This window comes from Salmo trutta, chromosome 40 (genome assembly GCF_901001165.1).
Source record: "Salmo trutta chromosome 40, fSalTru1.1, whole genome shotgun sequence".
Lineage (NCBI taxonomy): Eukaryota > Metazoa > Chordata > Actinopteri > Salmoniformes > Salmonidae > Salmo > Salmo trutta.
In genome coordinates, this window is record NC_042996.1 from 10,439,908 (window position 1) to 10,457,717 (window position 17,810).

Sequence of the window (17,810 nt, forward strand, 5' to 3'; positions counted from 1 at the left end):
ACTGCATGCATTTAGAAAAACTATGTAAGCAAGTGATGATAAATAGTACACTAATAAAGGTTTTAATTGAATTGTTTGAATTAAATAGTACGTGTTACCTGATACTTTGATGGACAAGCCACCATTCTAACAGAGGAACAGCAGTAAACAACATTCATACTTCACTCCAAATGCCCAAGTCTTTGTAGTGAAGAATATCATGCAGAAATCATTTAATAAAAACGGTCTTGTGTCTCCATCTTGTGGAGAGAGCTGTGACATGCAAGGTCTTCGCAGGGTTGGGCAAATTACTTTCTAAATGTAATCCATTACAGTTACTAGTTACCTGTCCAAAATTGTAATTAGTGACATAACTTTTGGATTACTCAAACACAGTAACGTTATCTGATTACTTTCAGTAACTTCTGGATTATTTTACCCTTAAGAGGCATTAGAAGAAAAAAATTATCCATCAAACGCATTTGGAGTGTCTTCATATTGGTCGCTGCCTTGTGGTCAGATTCGCTCAGGTGGAACAAACTTAAACTTGTGCCTTTTTTCAATGTTGAATTGAATGTCATTGAGAAAACAGAAAGATGTAATAATGCTTTTATTTCTCCTTGTAAACATCCTTTCTGAATTTAAAAGTGATCCAAGAAGTAATCAGCTAGTTTTTCTAAAGTATCTCTAATCTGATTACAATATTTTAGTTGGTAACCTAACTGATTAAAGTTTTTGCCAACTACAGAGAAGTAGACTAGAGTGGCTCAGAGGTTAAGGCTGGTGTCCCAGGTTTATTATAGTTGACTACAGTTGAGTTACACTGAGTGTACAAAACATTAAGAACACCTTCCTAATATTGAATTGCATGTTGACTCATTGCTTTCCCTCTCGGAAACTAGGCAAATTGCAACAACACTTGAATTCAACACTGGGTGAACAGGGGCCCCGTGTAGAGGATCTGTGTGGCGGAGGGATTGTTGCCTACCCTCACCACCTGGATTCGGCCCATCAGGAAATATAGGACCCAGTTGCACAGAGAGGAGTTCAGACTCTGAGCTTAGTGACAAACTTCGAGTGCGCTATGTTGTTGAACACTGAGCTGCCTTCTCACATAGGTATTCCTCTGGTCCAGGTGGGATAGGGCGGTGTGCAGTCCAACAAAGATTGTGTCGTCCGTGGGTCTATTGGGGTGGTATGCAAATTGTACTGCGTCAAGGGTGTAGGGTATGGTGAGGGGATATGGTCCTTGACTAGCCTTTCAAAGCAATTCATGATGACAGAAGTGAGTGCTACGGGTCGATAGTCATTTAGTTCAGTTATCTTAGCTTGCTTGGGTACAGGAACGATGGTGGTCATCTTGAAACAAGTGGGGATGACAGACTGGGATAGGGAGAGTATGAAAATGTCCATAAACACTAGAGCCAGCTGGTCAGTGCATGCTCTGAACTAGGCAATATGATATGAGCCTTCGCTAGAATGGCAATGGTTGTTAAGAAAAGCATTGTTAAGAATTGTTCTTGAACCTTCAACATAGAAATGCTACCAAAAATTATTTACAGAAACTTGTTATAAATGATGGAGTCATCCATGATTCACCAAATTACATTTTGAAAGAAGAAGCAAAATATTTTAAGCATATGTTTTCTTTATAATAACATACAACAATTACTTGAAACAATTGAACTTTATGAAACATCAAAGATACCAGGCCTGGTCTTCATAGCAGATTTTGATAAAGTACGACTAGAATGTATATATAAATGCCTGGATTACTTTCATTTTGGTGAATCTCTTATACAATGGGTTATAGTTATGTAAAGCAACCCCAGATGTCAAATAGTAAATAATAGGTTACTTCTCAGAAAGTATTGAGCTTTTAAGAGGAGTAAAACAAGGCTGTCCGTTGTCTCCATATCTATTATGGACATTAAAATGCTAGCTATAAAAATTAGATCCAACGAGAACATCAAGGGGTTAGAAAACCAGGGGATAAAAACAAGTGTCAATGTATGCCGATGACTCAAGTTTTTTCTTAAGTCCGCAATCTGTATTCCTGCCCCGTCTTATTGAAGTTCTTGATCACTTTTCTAGCCTCTCTGGACTAAAACCTAATTATGACCGGTGTACCATATTATGTATTGGATCGTTAAAAGACAGTGTTTACACTACCCTGTAGTTTACCAATAAAATGGGCGGATGGTGAAGTAGACATACTTTGTATTCACATCTCAAAAATATAAATTAACTAACCACAATCAATTTCAATAGAAAGTTTGCAAAAATAGATACGATTCTGCAACCATGGAGAGGTAAATACTTGTCTATTTATGGAGAAATCATTGATTAACATATTAACTCTTTGGTCCTATCACAGTTTACTTACTAATGGCACTGCCTACTCCAGATGAATCGTTTTTTTTAAATCGTAATTATGAGAAAATAATATTTCATTTTATTTGGAATGCTAAGCCAGACAAAATTAAATGTGCCTATTTATATAATGAAGCCAAACAAAGCTGGTTACAATTTTATCCTCCAAAGGTAGAACAAATATTACAACAAATGTTATAGTTAAACTCCAATATACTGATTAATAAAAATAAAAATTCATGAAAAAAATGTGTATTATATTTATTAATGGTATTATGAATAGAAACGGAAGGGTTATGTCACATATTTATTTATTTCACCTTTATTTAACCAGGTAGGCAAGTTGAGAACAAGTTCTCATTTACAATTGCGACCTGGCCAAGATTAAGCAAAGCAGTTTGACACATACAGAGTTACACATGGAGTAAAACAAACATACAGTCAATAATATAGTACAAAAATAAGTCTATATACAAAGTGAGCAAATGAGGTGAGATAAGGGAGGTAAAGGCAAAAAATGCCATGGTGGCGAGGTAAATACAATATAGCAAGTAAAACACTGGAATGGTAGATTTGCAGTGGAAGAAAGTGCAAAGTAGAAATAATGGGGTGAACAGGAGCAAAATAAATAAATACAGTAGGGGAAGAGGTAGTTGTTTGGGCTAAATCATAGATGGGCTATGTACAGGTGCAGTAATGCGTGAGCTGCTCTGACAGCTGGTGCTTAAAGCTAGTGAGGGAGACAAGTGTTTCCAGTTTCAGAGATTTTTGTAGTTTGTTCCAGTCATTGGCAGCAGAGAACTGGAAGGAGAGGCGGCCGAAGGAGGAGTTGGCTTTGGGAGTGACCAGAGAGATATACCTGCTGGAGCGCGTGCTACAGGTGGGTGCTGCTATGGTGACCAGCGAGCTGAGATAATGGGGAACTTTACCTAGCAGGGTCTTGTAGATGACCTGGAGCCAGTGGGTTTGGCGACGAGTATGAAGCGAGGGCCAGCTAACGAGAGCGTACAGGTTGCAGTGGTGGGTAGTATATGGGGCTTTGGTGACAAAACGGATGGCACTGTGATAGACTACATTCAATTTATTGAGTAGGGTATTGGAGGCTATTTTGTAAATGACATCACCGAAGTCGAGGATCGGTAGGATGGTCAGTTTTACGAGGGTATGTTTGGCAGCATGAGTGAAAGATGCTTTGTTGCGAAATAGGAAGCCAATTCTAGATTTAACTTTGGATTGGAGATGTTTGATGTGAGTCTGGAAGGAGAGTTTACATTCTAACCAGACACCTAGGTATACATATGCAGCTATCGAAAATATATGGGAATGTCTACTCAATCAAAATTTACTGTGAGGGTGCGTGCTGGTGGCAGGGAAGTCAGGCGCAGGAGATCGAACTTGGTATAAAACGGAGCAGTTTAATAGGTGCTCAAAAACTCAGAAAACCAAAATAATACATGGGTACAAAACCCGTCGCACACCAGAACATAACTTGCACAAAGCTTACAAACAAACAATCACCGACAAGGACAATGAGGGGGAACAGAGGGTTAAATACACAACATGTAATGAATGGGATTGGAATCAGGTGTGATACAAGACAAGACAAAACCAAAGGAAAATGAAAAGAGGATCAGCGATGGCTAGAAGGTCTGCGACTTCGACCGCCGCCCGAACAAGGAGAGGGACCAACCTCGGCGGAAGTCGTGAAGTCGGGATTGGAATCAGGTGTGATACAATACAAGACAAACCCAGCAGCGAGTTGACACCGGCCTCGGGGGACGACCCGGAGGGCGAGGCCCAGGGCGATCCGGACGAAGACGGTGGAACTCCTGCAGCAAAGATGGGTCCAACACGTCCTCGACCGGAACCCAGCACCTCTCCTCCGGACCGTACCCCTACAACTCCACGAGATACTGAAGGCCCCTCGCCCGGCGCCTCGAATCCAGTATGGAGCGAACGGAGTACGCCGGGGCCCCCCCCCCGATGTCCAGAGGGGGCAGAGGAACCTCCCGCACCTCAGACTCCTGGAGCGGGCCAGCCACCACCGACCTGAGGAGAGACACATCGAACGAGGGGTTAATAAGGTAATCGGGTGGAAGCTGTAACCTATAACAAACCTCATTCGCTCTACTCAGGACTTTAACTTCTTTGGGATAGGTGGCAGTATTTTCACGATTGGATAAAACACGTACCCGATTTAATCTGGTATCATTAGTAGATTTGGATAGAAAACACTCTAAACTTTCTAACACTGTTTGAATGGTGTCTGTGAGTATAACAGAACTCATATGGCAGGCCAAAACCTGAGAAGATTCCATACAGGAAGTGCCCCGTCTGACAATTTGTTGTCCTTCTGTTGCATCTCTATCGAAAATACAGCATCTGTGCTGTAACGTGACATTTTCTAAGGCTTCCATTGGCTCTCTAAAGCCTCCAGAAAGTGGAATGGGGTGTCTGCTGTCTCTGGGCAAAGAACAGCAGCAGAATTTGTAAGTGGTCAGCCTGGGGACAGTGAGACTGGAGATGCGCGGTCACAAGACTACTCCATTTTTTTCTTTCAGCCTTTGAATGAATACAACGTTGCCCGGTTGGAATATTATCGCTATTTTACGAGAAAAATAGCATAAAAATTGATTTTAAACAGTGTTTGACATGCTTCTAAGTTCGGTAATGGAATATTTTGAATTTTTTGTCACGAAATGTGCTCGCGGGTCACCCTTCGGATAGTGACCTGAACGCACGAACAAAATGGATCTATTTGAATATAACTATGGATTATTTGGGACCAAAACAACATTTGTTGTTGAAGTAGAAGTCCTGGGAGTGTATTCTGACGAAGAACAGCAAAGGTAATCCAATTTGTCTAATAGTAATTCTGAGTTTAGTGAGCCCCAAACTTGGTGGGTGTCAAAATAGCTAGCCGTGATGGCCAAGCTATGTACTCAGAATATTGCAAAATGTGCTTTCGCCGAAAAGCTATTTTAAAATCTGACACCGCGATTGCATAAAGGAGTTCGGTATCTATAATTCTTAAAATAATTGTTATGTATTTTGTGAACGTTTATCATGAGTAATTTAGTAAATTCACCGGAAGTATTCGCTGGGTATGCTAGTTCTGAACATCACATGCTAATGTAAAAAGCACTTTTTTGATATAAATATGAACTTGATTGAACAAAACATGCATGTATTGTAAAACATAATATCCTAGGAGTGTCATCTGATGAAGATCATCAAAGGTTAGTGCTGCATTTAGCTGTGGTTTGGGTTTATGTGACATATATGATTGCTTGGAAAATGGCTGTGTGATTATTTGTGTCTATGTACTCTCCTAACGTAATCTAATGCTTTGCTTTCACTGTAAAGCCTTTTTGAAATCGGACAATGTGGTTAGATTAACGAGAGTCTTATCTTTAAAATGGTGTAAAATAGTTGATTGTTTGAGAAAATTGAATTGTGGTAATTTAGTTGGTTTTGTATTTCACGCCGTGCGATGCCATTGGCTGTTGGCTAGGGGTTCCGCCGGCGGAACGGGGTTCCGCTAGCAGAACGTCTGTCCTCAACAGGTTAAATGCCCCCACAAACTGCGGGCCCAGCTTCCGGCAGGGCAGGCGGAGGGGCAGGTTTCGGGTCGAGAGCCAGACGCGGTCCCGGGGTCTCTCTGCGGTGGCGATCGGCATTAGCCTTCTGGCGTGTCACGGCCTGCTGAAGGTGGACACGGACGGCTTCCCATGTCTCCTCCGCGCGCCTGAACCAGTCGTCCACCGCAGGAACCTCAGTCTGACCCTGATGCCAAGGCGCCAGAACCGGCTGGTACCCCAGTACGCACTGGAAGGGAGAGATGTTAGTGGAGGAGTGACGAAGTGCCATCTCAGCCCAGGGCATGAACTCCGTCCACTCCCCCGGCCGGTCCTTGCAATAGGACCGCAGGAACCTGCCCACATCCTGGTTCACTCTCTCCACCTGCCCATTACTCTCGGGGTGAGACCCCCAGACGTTCCATGAACACTTCCAGACCCTAGACGTGAACTGGGGACACCAATCAGACACTATATCCTCAGGGACCCCGTAGTGCCGGAAGACGTGTGTAAACAGGGCCTCCACAGTTTGTAGGGCCGTAGGGAGACCGGGCAGAGGGTGGAGACGACAGGACTTAGAGAAACAATCCACAATGACCAGGATCGTGGTGTTACCCTTTGAGAGCGGAAGATCAGTAATAAAATCCACCGACAGGTGTGACCAACGCCGCCGTGGAATGGGTAAGGTGTGTAGCTTACCTCTGAGCAGGTGCCTAGGAGCCTTACACTGGGCGCACACCGAGCAGGAGGAAACATAAACCCTCACGTCCTTAGCCAAGGTACGCCACCAGTACCTCCCGCTCAAACAGTGCACTGTCCGACCGATCCCAGGATGACCAGAGGAGGGTGGCGTGTGGGCCCAATAGATCAACTGGTCACGGACAGCAGACGGGACGTACAGACGCCCAGCGGGACACTGGACGGGAGCGGGCTCTGCACGTAACGCCTGCTCAATGTCCGTGTCCAGCTCCCACACTACCGGCGCCACCAGGTAGGAGGCGGGGAGTATGGGAGTGGGATCCAGGGGCCGCTCCTCTGTGTCATACAGCCGGGATAATGTGTCTGCCTTCGCGTTCTGGGAGCCTGGTCTGTAAGAAAGGGTAAAAAAAATGTTTGTGAAAAACATGGCCCACCTTGCCTGGCGAGGGTTCAGTCTCCACGCTGCCCGGATGTACTGCAGATTGCGGTTGTCAATCCAGATGAGAAAAGGTTGTCTAGCCCCCTCAAGCCAATGTCTCCACACCTTCAAGGCCTTGATGACAGCCAACAACTCCCGGTCCCCCACGTCATAGTTTCGCTCCGCCTGGCTGAGCTTCTTCGAGAAGAAGGCACAGGGACGGAGCTTCGGTGGCGTACCCGAGCGCTGAGAGAGCACAGCTCCTATCCCAGCCTCAGATGCGTCAACCTCCACTATGAACGCCAAAGAGGGATCCGGATGGGCCAGCACGGGAGCCAAGGTAAACAGAGCCCTCAGGTGACTAAAAGCCCTGTCCGCCTCAGCTGTCCACTGCAAGCGCACCGGGCCCCCCTTCAGCAATGAGGTAATGGGAGCCGCTACCTGACCAAAACCCCGGATAAACCTCCGGTAGTAGTTGGCAAACCCTAAGAACCGCTGCACCTCCTTTACCGTAGTGGGAGTCGGCCAATTACGCATGGCTGCAATGCGGTCACTCTCCATCTCCACCCCTGAGGTGGAAATGCGATACCCTATGAAGGAGATGGACTGTTGGAAGAACAGGCATTTTTCCGCCTTGACGTACAGGTCATGCTCCAACAGGCGACCAAGCACTCTGCACACCAGGGACACATGCTCGGTGCGTGTAGCGGAGTATATCAAAATGTCATCAATATACACCACCACACCCTGCCCGTGCAGGTCCCTGAAAATCTTGTCTACAAAGGCTTGGAAGACTGATGGCGCAGTCATCAACCCATACGGCATGACGAGGTACCAGAGGTGGTACTGAAAGCCGTCTTCCACTCGTCTCACTCTTGGATACGCACCAGGTTGTAAGCGCTCCTGAGATCTAATTTGGTGAAGAAGCGTGCCCCGTGCATTGACTCGATCGCTGTGGCTATGAGTGGTAGTGGGTAACTATACCTCACAGTGATCTGATTCAGACCCCGATAGTCAATACACGGGCGCAGACCTCCCTCCTTCACAAAAAGGAGGCGGGTGAAATGGAGGACCGAATGTGCCCCTGACGCAGGGATTCGGAGACATATGTGTACATAGCCTCCGTCTCTGCCTAAGAGAGAGGATACACGTGACTCCTGGGAAGTGCAACGTCTACCAGGAGATCTATCACACAATCGCTCCGTCAATGAGGTGGTAATTGAGTCGCCTTCTTTTTGGAGAAGGCGAGAGCCAAATCGGCATATTCAGGGGGAATGCACACGGTGGAGACCTGGTCTGGACTCTCCACCGTAGTAGCACCAATGGAAACCCCTAAACACCTATCTGAGTACTCTCGTGACAACCCCCTGAGAGCCCTCTGTGGCCAAGAAACAGTGGGGTTATGACAAGCTAACCAGGGTAGGCCCAGCACCACGGGAAACACAGGAGAGTCAATAAGGAAGAGACTAATTCTCTCCGTATGACCCCCCTGCGTCACCATGCTCAAAGGAGCGGTGACCTCCCTAATCCACCCTGACCCTAATGGTTGACTATCTAAGGCGTGAACATCCACGGGAACGATGGGGATCTCTAAACTATGGGCTAAAGCTCTGTCAATGAAATTCCCAGCCGCGCCTGAATCGACGAGCGCCTTATGCTGGCAAAAACTCAGGGAAAGTGACAAACAAAAACATGTGTGCAACAGAGGGCTCTGGGTGAGAATGGTGCCGGCTCACCTGGGGTGACGCCAGAGCGCCCTGCCTGCTGCCTCGATCCCCAGAGGAATCAACCCGGCACTGACCGGCAGTGTGACCTCTGCGGCCACAGATAGTGTACGGCGGGAACCCCCTCCGGTCTCCCTGCGCACCGCCCCTCCCAGCTCCATGGGTATTGGAGAGGGGGTGCGGGAGGATGGAACCACCGGACCCCGATCAGAACGTCCGCGGGTATCCAGCAGGTTGTCCAGCCGGATGGACAAGTCCACCAGCTGGTCGAATGTGAGGGTGGTGTCTCTGCAGGCCAGCTCCCGACGGACGTCCTCTCGCACACTGCAGCGGTAATGGTCAATCAGGGCCCTGTCGCTCCATTCCGCGTCAGCAGCCAGGGTCCTAAACTCCAGGGCGAACTCCTGGGCGCTCCTCGTCTCCTGCCTCAGATGGAAGAGGCGCTCACCCGCCGCTCTACCCTCGGGCGGGTGGTCGAAGACTGCCTGGAAACGGCGGGTGAACTCCTCAAACTGGTCCAACACCGCATCTCCCTCTCTCCACACGGCGTTGGCCCACTCCAGGGCTTTCCCGGTGAGGCACGAGACGAGGGCGGACACCCTCTCATGGCCCGATGGAGCCGGGTGGACGGTGGCCAGGTATACCTCCAGTTGAAGCAGGAACCCCTGGCAGTTCGCAGCCTCTCCATCGTACTCCTGGGGCAGGGAGAGATGAATCCCACTGGAACCAGGTGGAAAAGGGGCGCTCAGAGAAGACCCCAGTTGTGCTGGTGGAGACACTGGAAGAACTCCCTGTCTCTCCCAGAGGTCCATAGTCTGGACAACGCTGTCCATGGCGATGCCAAGATGGTGAAGCATTGCTGCGTGCTCCTGGATGCGCTCCTCCACCTCTATAACCGGGGTACCTGCTCCTGCTGACTCCATACTGGGTCGGTGATTCTGTAAGGGTGCGTGCTGGTGGCAGGGAAGTCAGGCGCAGGAGATCGAACTTGGTATAAAACAAAGCAGTTTAATAGGTGCTCAAAAACTCAGAAAACCAAAATATACGTGGGTACAAAACCCATCGCACACCAGAACATAACTTGCACAAAGCTTACAAACAAACAACCACCGACAAGGACAATGAGGGGGAACAGAGGGTTAAATACACAACATGTAATGAATGGGATTGGAATCAGGTGTGATACAAGACAAGACAAAACCAAAGGAAAATGAAAAGAGGATCTTCGATGGCTAGAAGGTCGGCGACTTTGACCACCGAACGCCGCCCGAACAAGGAGAGGGACCAACCTCGGCGGAAGTCGTGACACTTACAACCAACTGATTGCAGCATTACCACAAAAATGGCAAGTGGAAAAGGGAGAAGTTAGGGAACTTATTTGCCTGCCAAATATTAAAGATACAAATTGGCTGAGTTTCATTTGAAGATAAAAAATGTTTGACAGCTGTGCCGTACAGGTTGAAAAATAAATGGGAAGAGATTTTCGATGTACCGATTCCATGGCACATGAACTGGTACAAAAAACAACACTTGAGTAAACACTTAGAGTTTTTCAATTTAAATTATTCTATACAATTCTTGCCACCAACAGAATGCTATATATATGGGGCATACAACAATCTCAGCTCTGTAGATTTTGCTGCGAAGAGACCGAATCACTAGATCATTTATTCTGGTATTGCCCCTATGCAGCTTGTTTCTGGTCACAGGTTCAGGTATAGTTAAAAAAAATAGCTTATGTTTGGTAATGTATTATTGTTATGTGACTGCTTTAAATAAAGGTAACATGTACAGTATCTAAAATGTGTGTGCAAAATGTGTATGTAAAATGTATTTTCAAAAATATGTAGCAGAAAAGCTGTAAAAAAACGAAAAATATATTTGTCCTCCGGTGGAAGGGTTAATAAAAAATAAAAATAAATAATAAAAATATTACAATGTCGTATATCCCTAAGAGGTTAGTTGCACATTACTACTGCTGGTTCAAATCCAATGCAAAGAGAATATATCCTTAAATAAGGGTCTGAAAGTTACCAAATCATTATATGTATATAGAATAAAACCATTTCAACCAAACCAAACCCAGGTTCATTCGATGCATTCGAATTCTCTCACCAATTCAGAGTGAAAGTTAAACTCTCTTAAATCATCTGAGAGTATTCCTGGGCTATATTCAAAGAATCTTATGTGGATAGTATGCACTTTCAGATCTCCTGGTGGACAACATTGACGGTAAGTTTTGCAGATGTTCAGATCAGCAAATTTGGGTTCGATCTCCATTGTCCGGGCAATAAACATGTGAACTGCTACGAATTTTACTAATGTATGAAGTATACTGGATGAAGACTCAGAAGGTATGTGTTACTTCCTTTCACACTGTGTGTTCCCATTCACTTTCTCTTTGTTAGTCATTTGATCATGTCTGAATGATTGTAGGGTCATTCCATCTCAGAAAGCAGAAGAATGGATTTTGACACCCACCATCTCAGATTGTTCTGAAATAATTGATGTTGTTATAAAAATATAAGATTAGCATTCATGCAACATTATTTTGTTGAAATATAATTGGATCGATGAGAAATTAAGATAATTGATTGCATCCAAATTGACCATTTAAATAGGGTTCATATAATATTCACTAAATATAGTAGCTAACATCCTTTCTAGCAATGAGTTCAACATGAGGAATCCAAACGAATGGTCAAAAAGCCACCCACGGACCCCCCATACCCCACTCCACTGCTACCCCAACAACCAGTATACAGTATCAGTTCTCTATGTTTGACAAGTAGTATGAAGCTGTGGCTTATAGTATTGCTTCTCCATACTATGTAATGTATTCCCTGTGAATCTGGAGATGTTTTTTCCCCCTCATAAAAAATGTGTAATTTAAATGGCTTGGATTATTTAGTGTGAATTTACCAGGTTTTGACCACTAGATGCTGCTGTTGCTGCTATACTGTCGCACTCTTTTATACATTTTTTCTGGTCTCGTGTTTATTAAACAGATCACAGCATTTCCTAGATTTGGCTTATTATGAAAATAAATCTAGGCTTTATAAGCACTCGATGTTTATTATTCAATTCACTCAATGCTTCTTATTCTTATGCTGATGAAGGCATATTGTCTAAAATGTGAACGTCAGTATTATCTGCTCACACATCAAAATTCAAATAAAAAGTTGGTAAGTGAACCAAACCAGTACCCGGGAAAAAAAGAAGCACTTGAAAAGGTTCTGTATCAACAGGAAATAAAACAATTTATTGATAATTTGTGTATATGAAGTTATATAACAACAGTCAAAAACTCCATAGAATGAATCACTACACAAAGTGAAACAAAACTGTAAAACACCTCATCAAAAATGAAGGTATACACAGCAATATACAGTATCTGTCAGCTCGCTGTCACCGCGAGCGATATGGCAGGAAAAACAGCCCAAACAGTTGTACAAGATTACAGAGAAAATGTCAACACAGAAAATACTCAAGCAGGCAGTTGATATACACAAAGGCAACTAGGATCTTTCTACAGCATCAGACTCTAATACTTTACACAGCTTCATCTTGAAAGATTAGAGTGGCTTTTGTTGTTGTCATTTTAGAGAATCTTGTATGTTTCTGGTCACACAGTGAGATGTATGGGCTTTTCTTGAATAGGATATGAGGGGTTTTGCTTCCATGCTTTAGTAGGGGGGGACCAGTAAAAGTAGCATTACATTGCAGCTAATGGCTTTTCTTGTGGTAAGTTACACACCTCACAATCTGATCCTGTAATGCTGCCTCTTACTGTGGTGTCCGCCCCTCAAGTGTTTGATGCTTTCCTTTTCTTTTGTTGAAGCATTTTGATTTCCTTCCCCTTTAAATACTGATTACAGCCTTTCTTTAGTGATTCAGTCGTACCCCTATGGAGTTGCTCATTCCATTAAAATACTGAGCCTACGTTTTATCCTTGTTTTATTTAAACAAGTGTTTTTTGTAATTCATGATTTAAGGGATGCATAATAAATATGTTAAATGAAAAAATATATAGATCAAGAGGGAATGTAATTCATTAGAGCACATTCTGCTGTGATTAAATGTATGTTCAACGTTTCTGGAATGTATTATTTATCCGGGGAAGGTCTACCCAAAAGGGTATTTAAATAAATAAATTAAAACACACACAAATCAACATATTTTTGCAACAATGAAAGAAAAGTGTCAACTACGAATCCCACAGTTCATCACCACAAACACACAGTCCATACTGTACATTCAGAGTTTTCATTTCAAATATAAAAGTATTTTCAACAGGGTTGTAAACATAACTTATTAATAAAAAATAATCATAATTAGATTTAGTATAGTAGATTAGGTTGATACAACGGTGGATGAAGTTATCATGACAAGATGTGATACGTCTCGGTAATAATCATGACCATTTCAATATGATAAATAAATTACTTTTTGGAAAATGATGAAAATATGTACATATGCACTTTCAGAGGGTGAAGGGTCATTTAAATGTTTTCATGTGTGTGTGTGTCACATTTTGGTATTTCCTAATCCCAATATGTCCTGAAATTTCTGATGCTGGATCTGTGTGCAAGAAAAAAACTTAACTGGATAGGAGGGAACCCTTAACAGAAGGATTTTAGATGTCAGATTCCAACCACCACAGAATCTACATGTCCTAACCATCTCACTGGAGAGGAATACGTCTGACTTGATAGGAGTCAACTTTAAATATTCATTTTTTTTCTCGGGCAAACACAACCCACACAACACTATGGGATGGACATACAAGTATTGCACAGTGCTCAACGAAATGCTGTGTGAATCCAACCACTCTCGTTCTCCCAAAAGACGTCCTATAACTCCTGTGTGTAGCCCTGTCAATCAACCAACCAGCCGCTGCACAGTTATTAGATCTGACGATGCCACGCACTCTCTCAGCATGTGGAAGGGAAATGGCAGTACAACGTCACTACAGAACAAACTTGTCGCTATTGATAAAGTCTACACCTCTAAGCACGCACGGCAGTCACAGTGATACACAAAGCTGTCCTCAGAGACGCCTATGGAATGACAAATAGCTTTTTCATAATAGTGCTATCAACTACACAATAACATTGAAAACATTTAGAAACTACTCCTGAAGCTAGCATCCAGTATATGCATGGAGGTTCCTCCAAGATAAGAGACTTCATGGATTTCATGGATTGAAACGTCTTACTTATTCCTCTTATTGGACCCGTAGTAAAGGACATATAAACAAATATTATCACCTATGCAGACCGTTAACTTTTACAGTTATTGTTGATATCCCATTGTTCTCTTGGTGTTGTACTGAGAGCCAACAATAGAAAACTGGCTAACTACGGTTTACTGAACGAAGAGATACAGTATATGGTTGTTGCTTTCATGTACTGTTCCTTTAATTAAATAACAAGAACCAGTCAGGCTCCTGGACAGAAGCTCCCCTGCGCATTGAGCGTCCTTAAATAAAGCCTGTCAACATAGTGTAAAGAAGTCAACAAGCTATTGCCGGTTCAAAGACATACAGTGCAAAACAGTAGCTGTATAGAAAGTAAGATTGGCAGTATAACATGGCTAGCTCTATTGCCACTGTGAGAAGGCAACACAAAGCAAAGACTGCTATTTAGGGCACCATGTGCAGCCAAATACATTGTTCCCGATAAACCAAAGCTACGACCACTACCTAGTGGGAGTGTGCATGGAGAGAAGGTTAGTATACATGTGTCACCTCCCTGAAAATGGCAGTGTTTAGAAACTCACTTTACTTCTAGTCAATATAATAATCATATACTGATCCATCAAATCACTCACTTCAGCTTTAATCTAGATTAAATAGATTGAAGGCAAGGGGATGTTATCATAAGAGACAGCCCCATGGTGTTGGTAGATCTCCCTCCGACCAAGCCTTTAGCAAATATTGTTTAAAAAATCATGCAGTTTACAAAAAAATCAGCTGAATTTATCAAAAAAATTGTCATCTAAAAGCTTAGAGTCAAAACTTTTTTTTCCATCTTTGGAGACCTTGAGACTCCAATGTCCTGAACATAATCAGTTTCCAACAACAAGGCTATTGAAAGTAAGCATTTAACAAAATATTGTTCAACAAGCTTAAGGACACAATGGCTACTGCTTGATTCTATTTCATATGGGGTCAGTTTCCGAGGGGGGTTGGCGGAATAGTCATTTGGGTTTAAGAGGACCGGTCTGTAAAAAAATAAAAAATAATTGAATGAAAAGATGGCCTTTCAAATGAGGACCTATTTCACTTAAAAGTAACTGACTGTGTCACAAGGTGATGCCCTGCTCAAGGAAAAGGAAAAAGGCTAACCGGTTTGCATCGATTTCAGAGATCCTCCAGAACATTGTGTTTCAAGCAAAACAAATAGGTCCTCTGACGGAGAAATTTGTATAAAAAGGCGTATAAGAAACCATGTACTTGTATACTATCCAGTAGCATATATTTTCCCATGAAACCATAGTAGTTAACGGCCTAGTTTTCTGTGTATTTCAACTTTTTTCTGCAATGGTTCATTAGTAAACATAAAGCCAGACACCGTCCTTTACAATGTGACTATACTTCCACTAGCATCTTGCAGGTTGGAATTGCTTTCTTCTTCTTCTGGAATGCAATAAGGTCTAATTTTTTATCCTGTAATATATAATATCGTCTCTCCTATATCTGCATTTACATAATTTAAAATAGAACATCTTATTAAAAACATCCAGATATACATCGATTAGGAAACGGGTAACAACATACCAACATAAATTAGAAATAATTTTTGTCTGCAGACTGATATATACAACTGTGGTACAATAAATGTCTTTCAGTCATGCGCTATCTATACAGATCATATTGCTTAAAAGGGGGCATTTGGTTAGGGGGAATCAGGGCGTAGAGATGGACAACATAGTCAGGGGCGGGGACTCCCTACCTGACAAATAGAAACACAAATCTGAACGTCAGGGCCTAGGGTTTTGAAAGAACCATTAACAATTACAAAAGAAGGTGATAAGACAAGTAGTATGGAGTTGGTGGGAAGGATGGGTGTTGGCTGGATTGGTTTGACGGTGGATGGACCCATATATCACTGAGGTATTTACACATACTGGCTAAAGAACACTATGGGGCAGGAGCTGAAAGGGCCCTGCCTATTTCTTTGTGGAGAGCTGAGCGTCCACCTCCTCCTCCACCTTCAGCACGTGCCACTGGGCGATGGGTCTCCTGGGGTTGGCCAGCATATCCGACCAGTGGCGCAGCTCCGTCCCCGAGCTGTTGAGGCCCACAAAGACCTTGCCGATGGCATCATTCTTGCCGATCTTGTCATAGTCCAGAACAGTTACAACAACTTGAACTTTCTGTAAGGGGAAAAGTAGGGAGGAAGACATTGGAAGAAATGAGTTTGTGGGATACACACACTGTACACGTAACTAAAGTAATGTACTGGTAACATTTAAAGCTCACAGACTATAGTCATGGGCGTTTTATGATTTGTGTAGTGCTGAGAAGTTTTCTTGAGCACTCAGTATTCACCCAAAGTAACAGAGAATAATAATATTGTCTCAAGTCCCCAGACAGCCTACTTCCTCTATTGAGCACAACGATGAAGGCTCTGCTCGGCTACCTACGCTGGCTAATTTCTCAAATTCCAAAAGCAGTACAATTAGAAGACAAGTGGGTGTAACCTCCACTCTGTCTAATGCTCCTGACTAACAGAGTGGCCTATTTGAGTGAAGAGTGATATGCTCCCTCGAAGAGCCAGTCCTAAGTGCTAATTAGCAGTAGATACCATTTGAAGACTGGTCCTGAATCTTCCCAGAGCCAAACGCACAACAAATTTTAAGCTTACTCAGAGGTCAACCACTCAGCCTCAGCATGTGTTTATTCAAAGTTTCTCAGCAATGAGGGGTGATTCGTGTGTCATCTGCTGCAAGGGAATATGAATCAGCACACTAAGAGCTCTGATTAAGTTTCGATCCACAGGAGAGAGGAGCTGCTCTACGTAGATGTGTAGATGCCGAGTCACTGTTCTCCCGAAGCATGTAATGAAACGCTGCACCAAGTCCCTCAGCCTGTCAGTTGGGGTCAAGTAGCTTTTAAAGAGATAGTTGACCCCCTCAAATCCCTTTTGAGGTATAACAACGACAGAGACACTTGTATTTGGGTTGTTCTATCCCTTTAAAGAGAAGGACCCTCTGTGGAGGCGGGAGTGTACTTAGCAGTATAGGCTTCCTCCACTGTCTCCCCTGTCTCTCTCTAATGAGTGTGTATGGAATGTTCTGATCGGCATCCTCACAGGCTAGGAGGGATTAGGCTGCGAAATGAAACGGAGACACGTGGAACCAAACTCGTGGTTTGTGAAGTGCTAAATCAATTTGAGGCAATTACTTTCTTATGCCTGGCGTGTTGACGCCCGCTCACAGATAATTCCCCCTTGGCCCAATTTGCATGCACTTTATCTTCTTTAATTCTCTGGGCCTAGTACCTTTAAAGTGCTTTCTCATGAAGCCATTTGTCCTCAAACACTGCGAGCGCCATACTAAACCGTACTCTATATACACATTTCATTGCACTGGATAAAAAATTTACTGAATTGCACCGTGAAGAAGAGATATTTGAATGTTCTAATGTAATCATACGCCAAAGGCATGTAATCAGTGATGTGTTGAGAATGGTATTACTTCTCACCACTCCCCTGTGCAATTGTCTTGTAAACTTGAGAAATTAAGGCATTTAATGAGAAATCATATGGGGGGGAATTCCGACCCGAGTGCAAATGGAAACATAATTCCCTTTTTATGCACTTTTCTCTCTATGAGTATTCTGACCTTGAACTTGAGCATGAGAACAGCATTCTATTCACACGCTATTCGTTTGGGGTGGAGATCAACGAAATGAAGGTGTGGCAGAGGTGTGTCTACAAATACACTGCGTTCTGAACTTGACTTAACTCCCTCATAATTCTACCACCTTTGCGTGCGAAGAAACCATAAATAAAGTTGAACGAACCTGCTGGT

The 17,810-nt window shown here is 43.5% G+C and overlaps 1 protein-coding gene across 4 annotated transcripts in view; it reads right to left on the reverse strand.

The window, feature by feature from the left end:
* Positions 1–12,005: 12,005 nt before the first annotated feature.
* The window catches only part of syt1a (synaptotagmin Ia), a 211,074-nt gene continuing 205,269 nt past the window's right edge, over positions 12,006–17,810 (reverse strand). For all 4 annotated transcript variants that reach the window (XM_029741910.1, XM_029741913.1, XM_029741911.1 and 1 more), the window contains one exon: positions 12,006–16,151. In XM_029741910.1, coding sequence (XP_029597770.1) covers positions 15,945–16,151 — 207 coding nt within the window. In that variant the 3' untranslated portion in view covers positions 12,006–15,944. The remainder of the gene's footprint in view (positions 16,152–17,810) is intronic.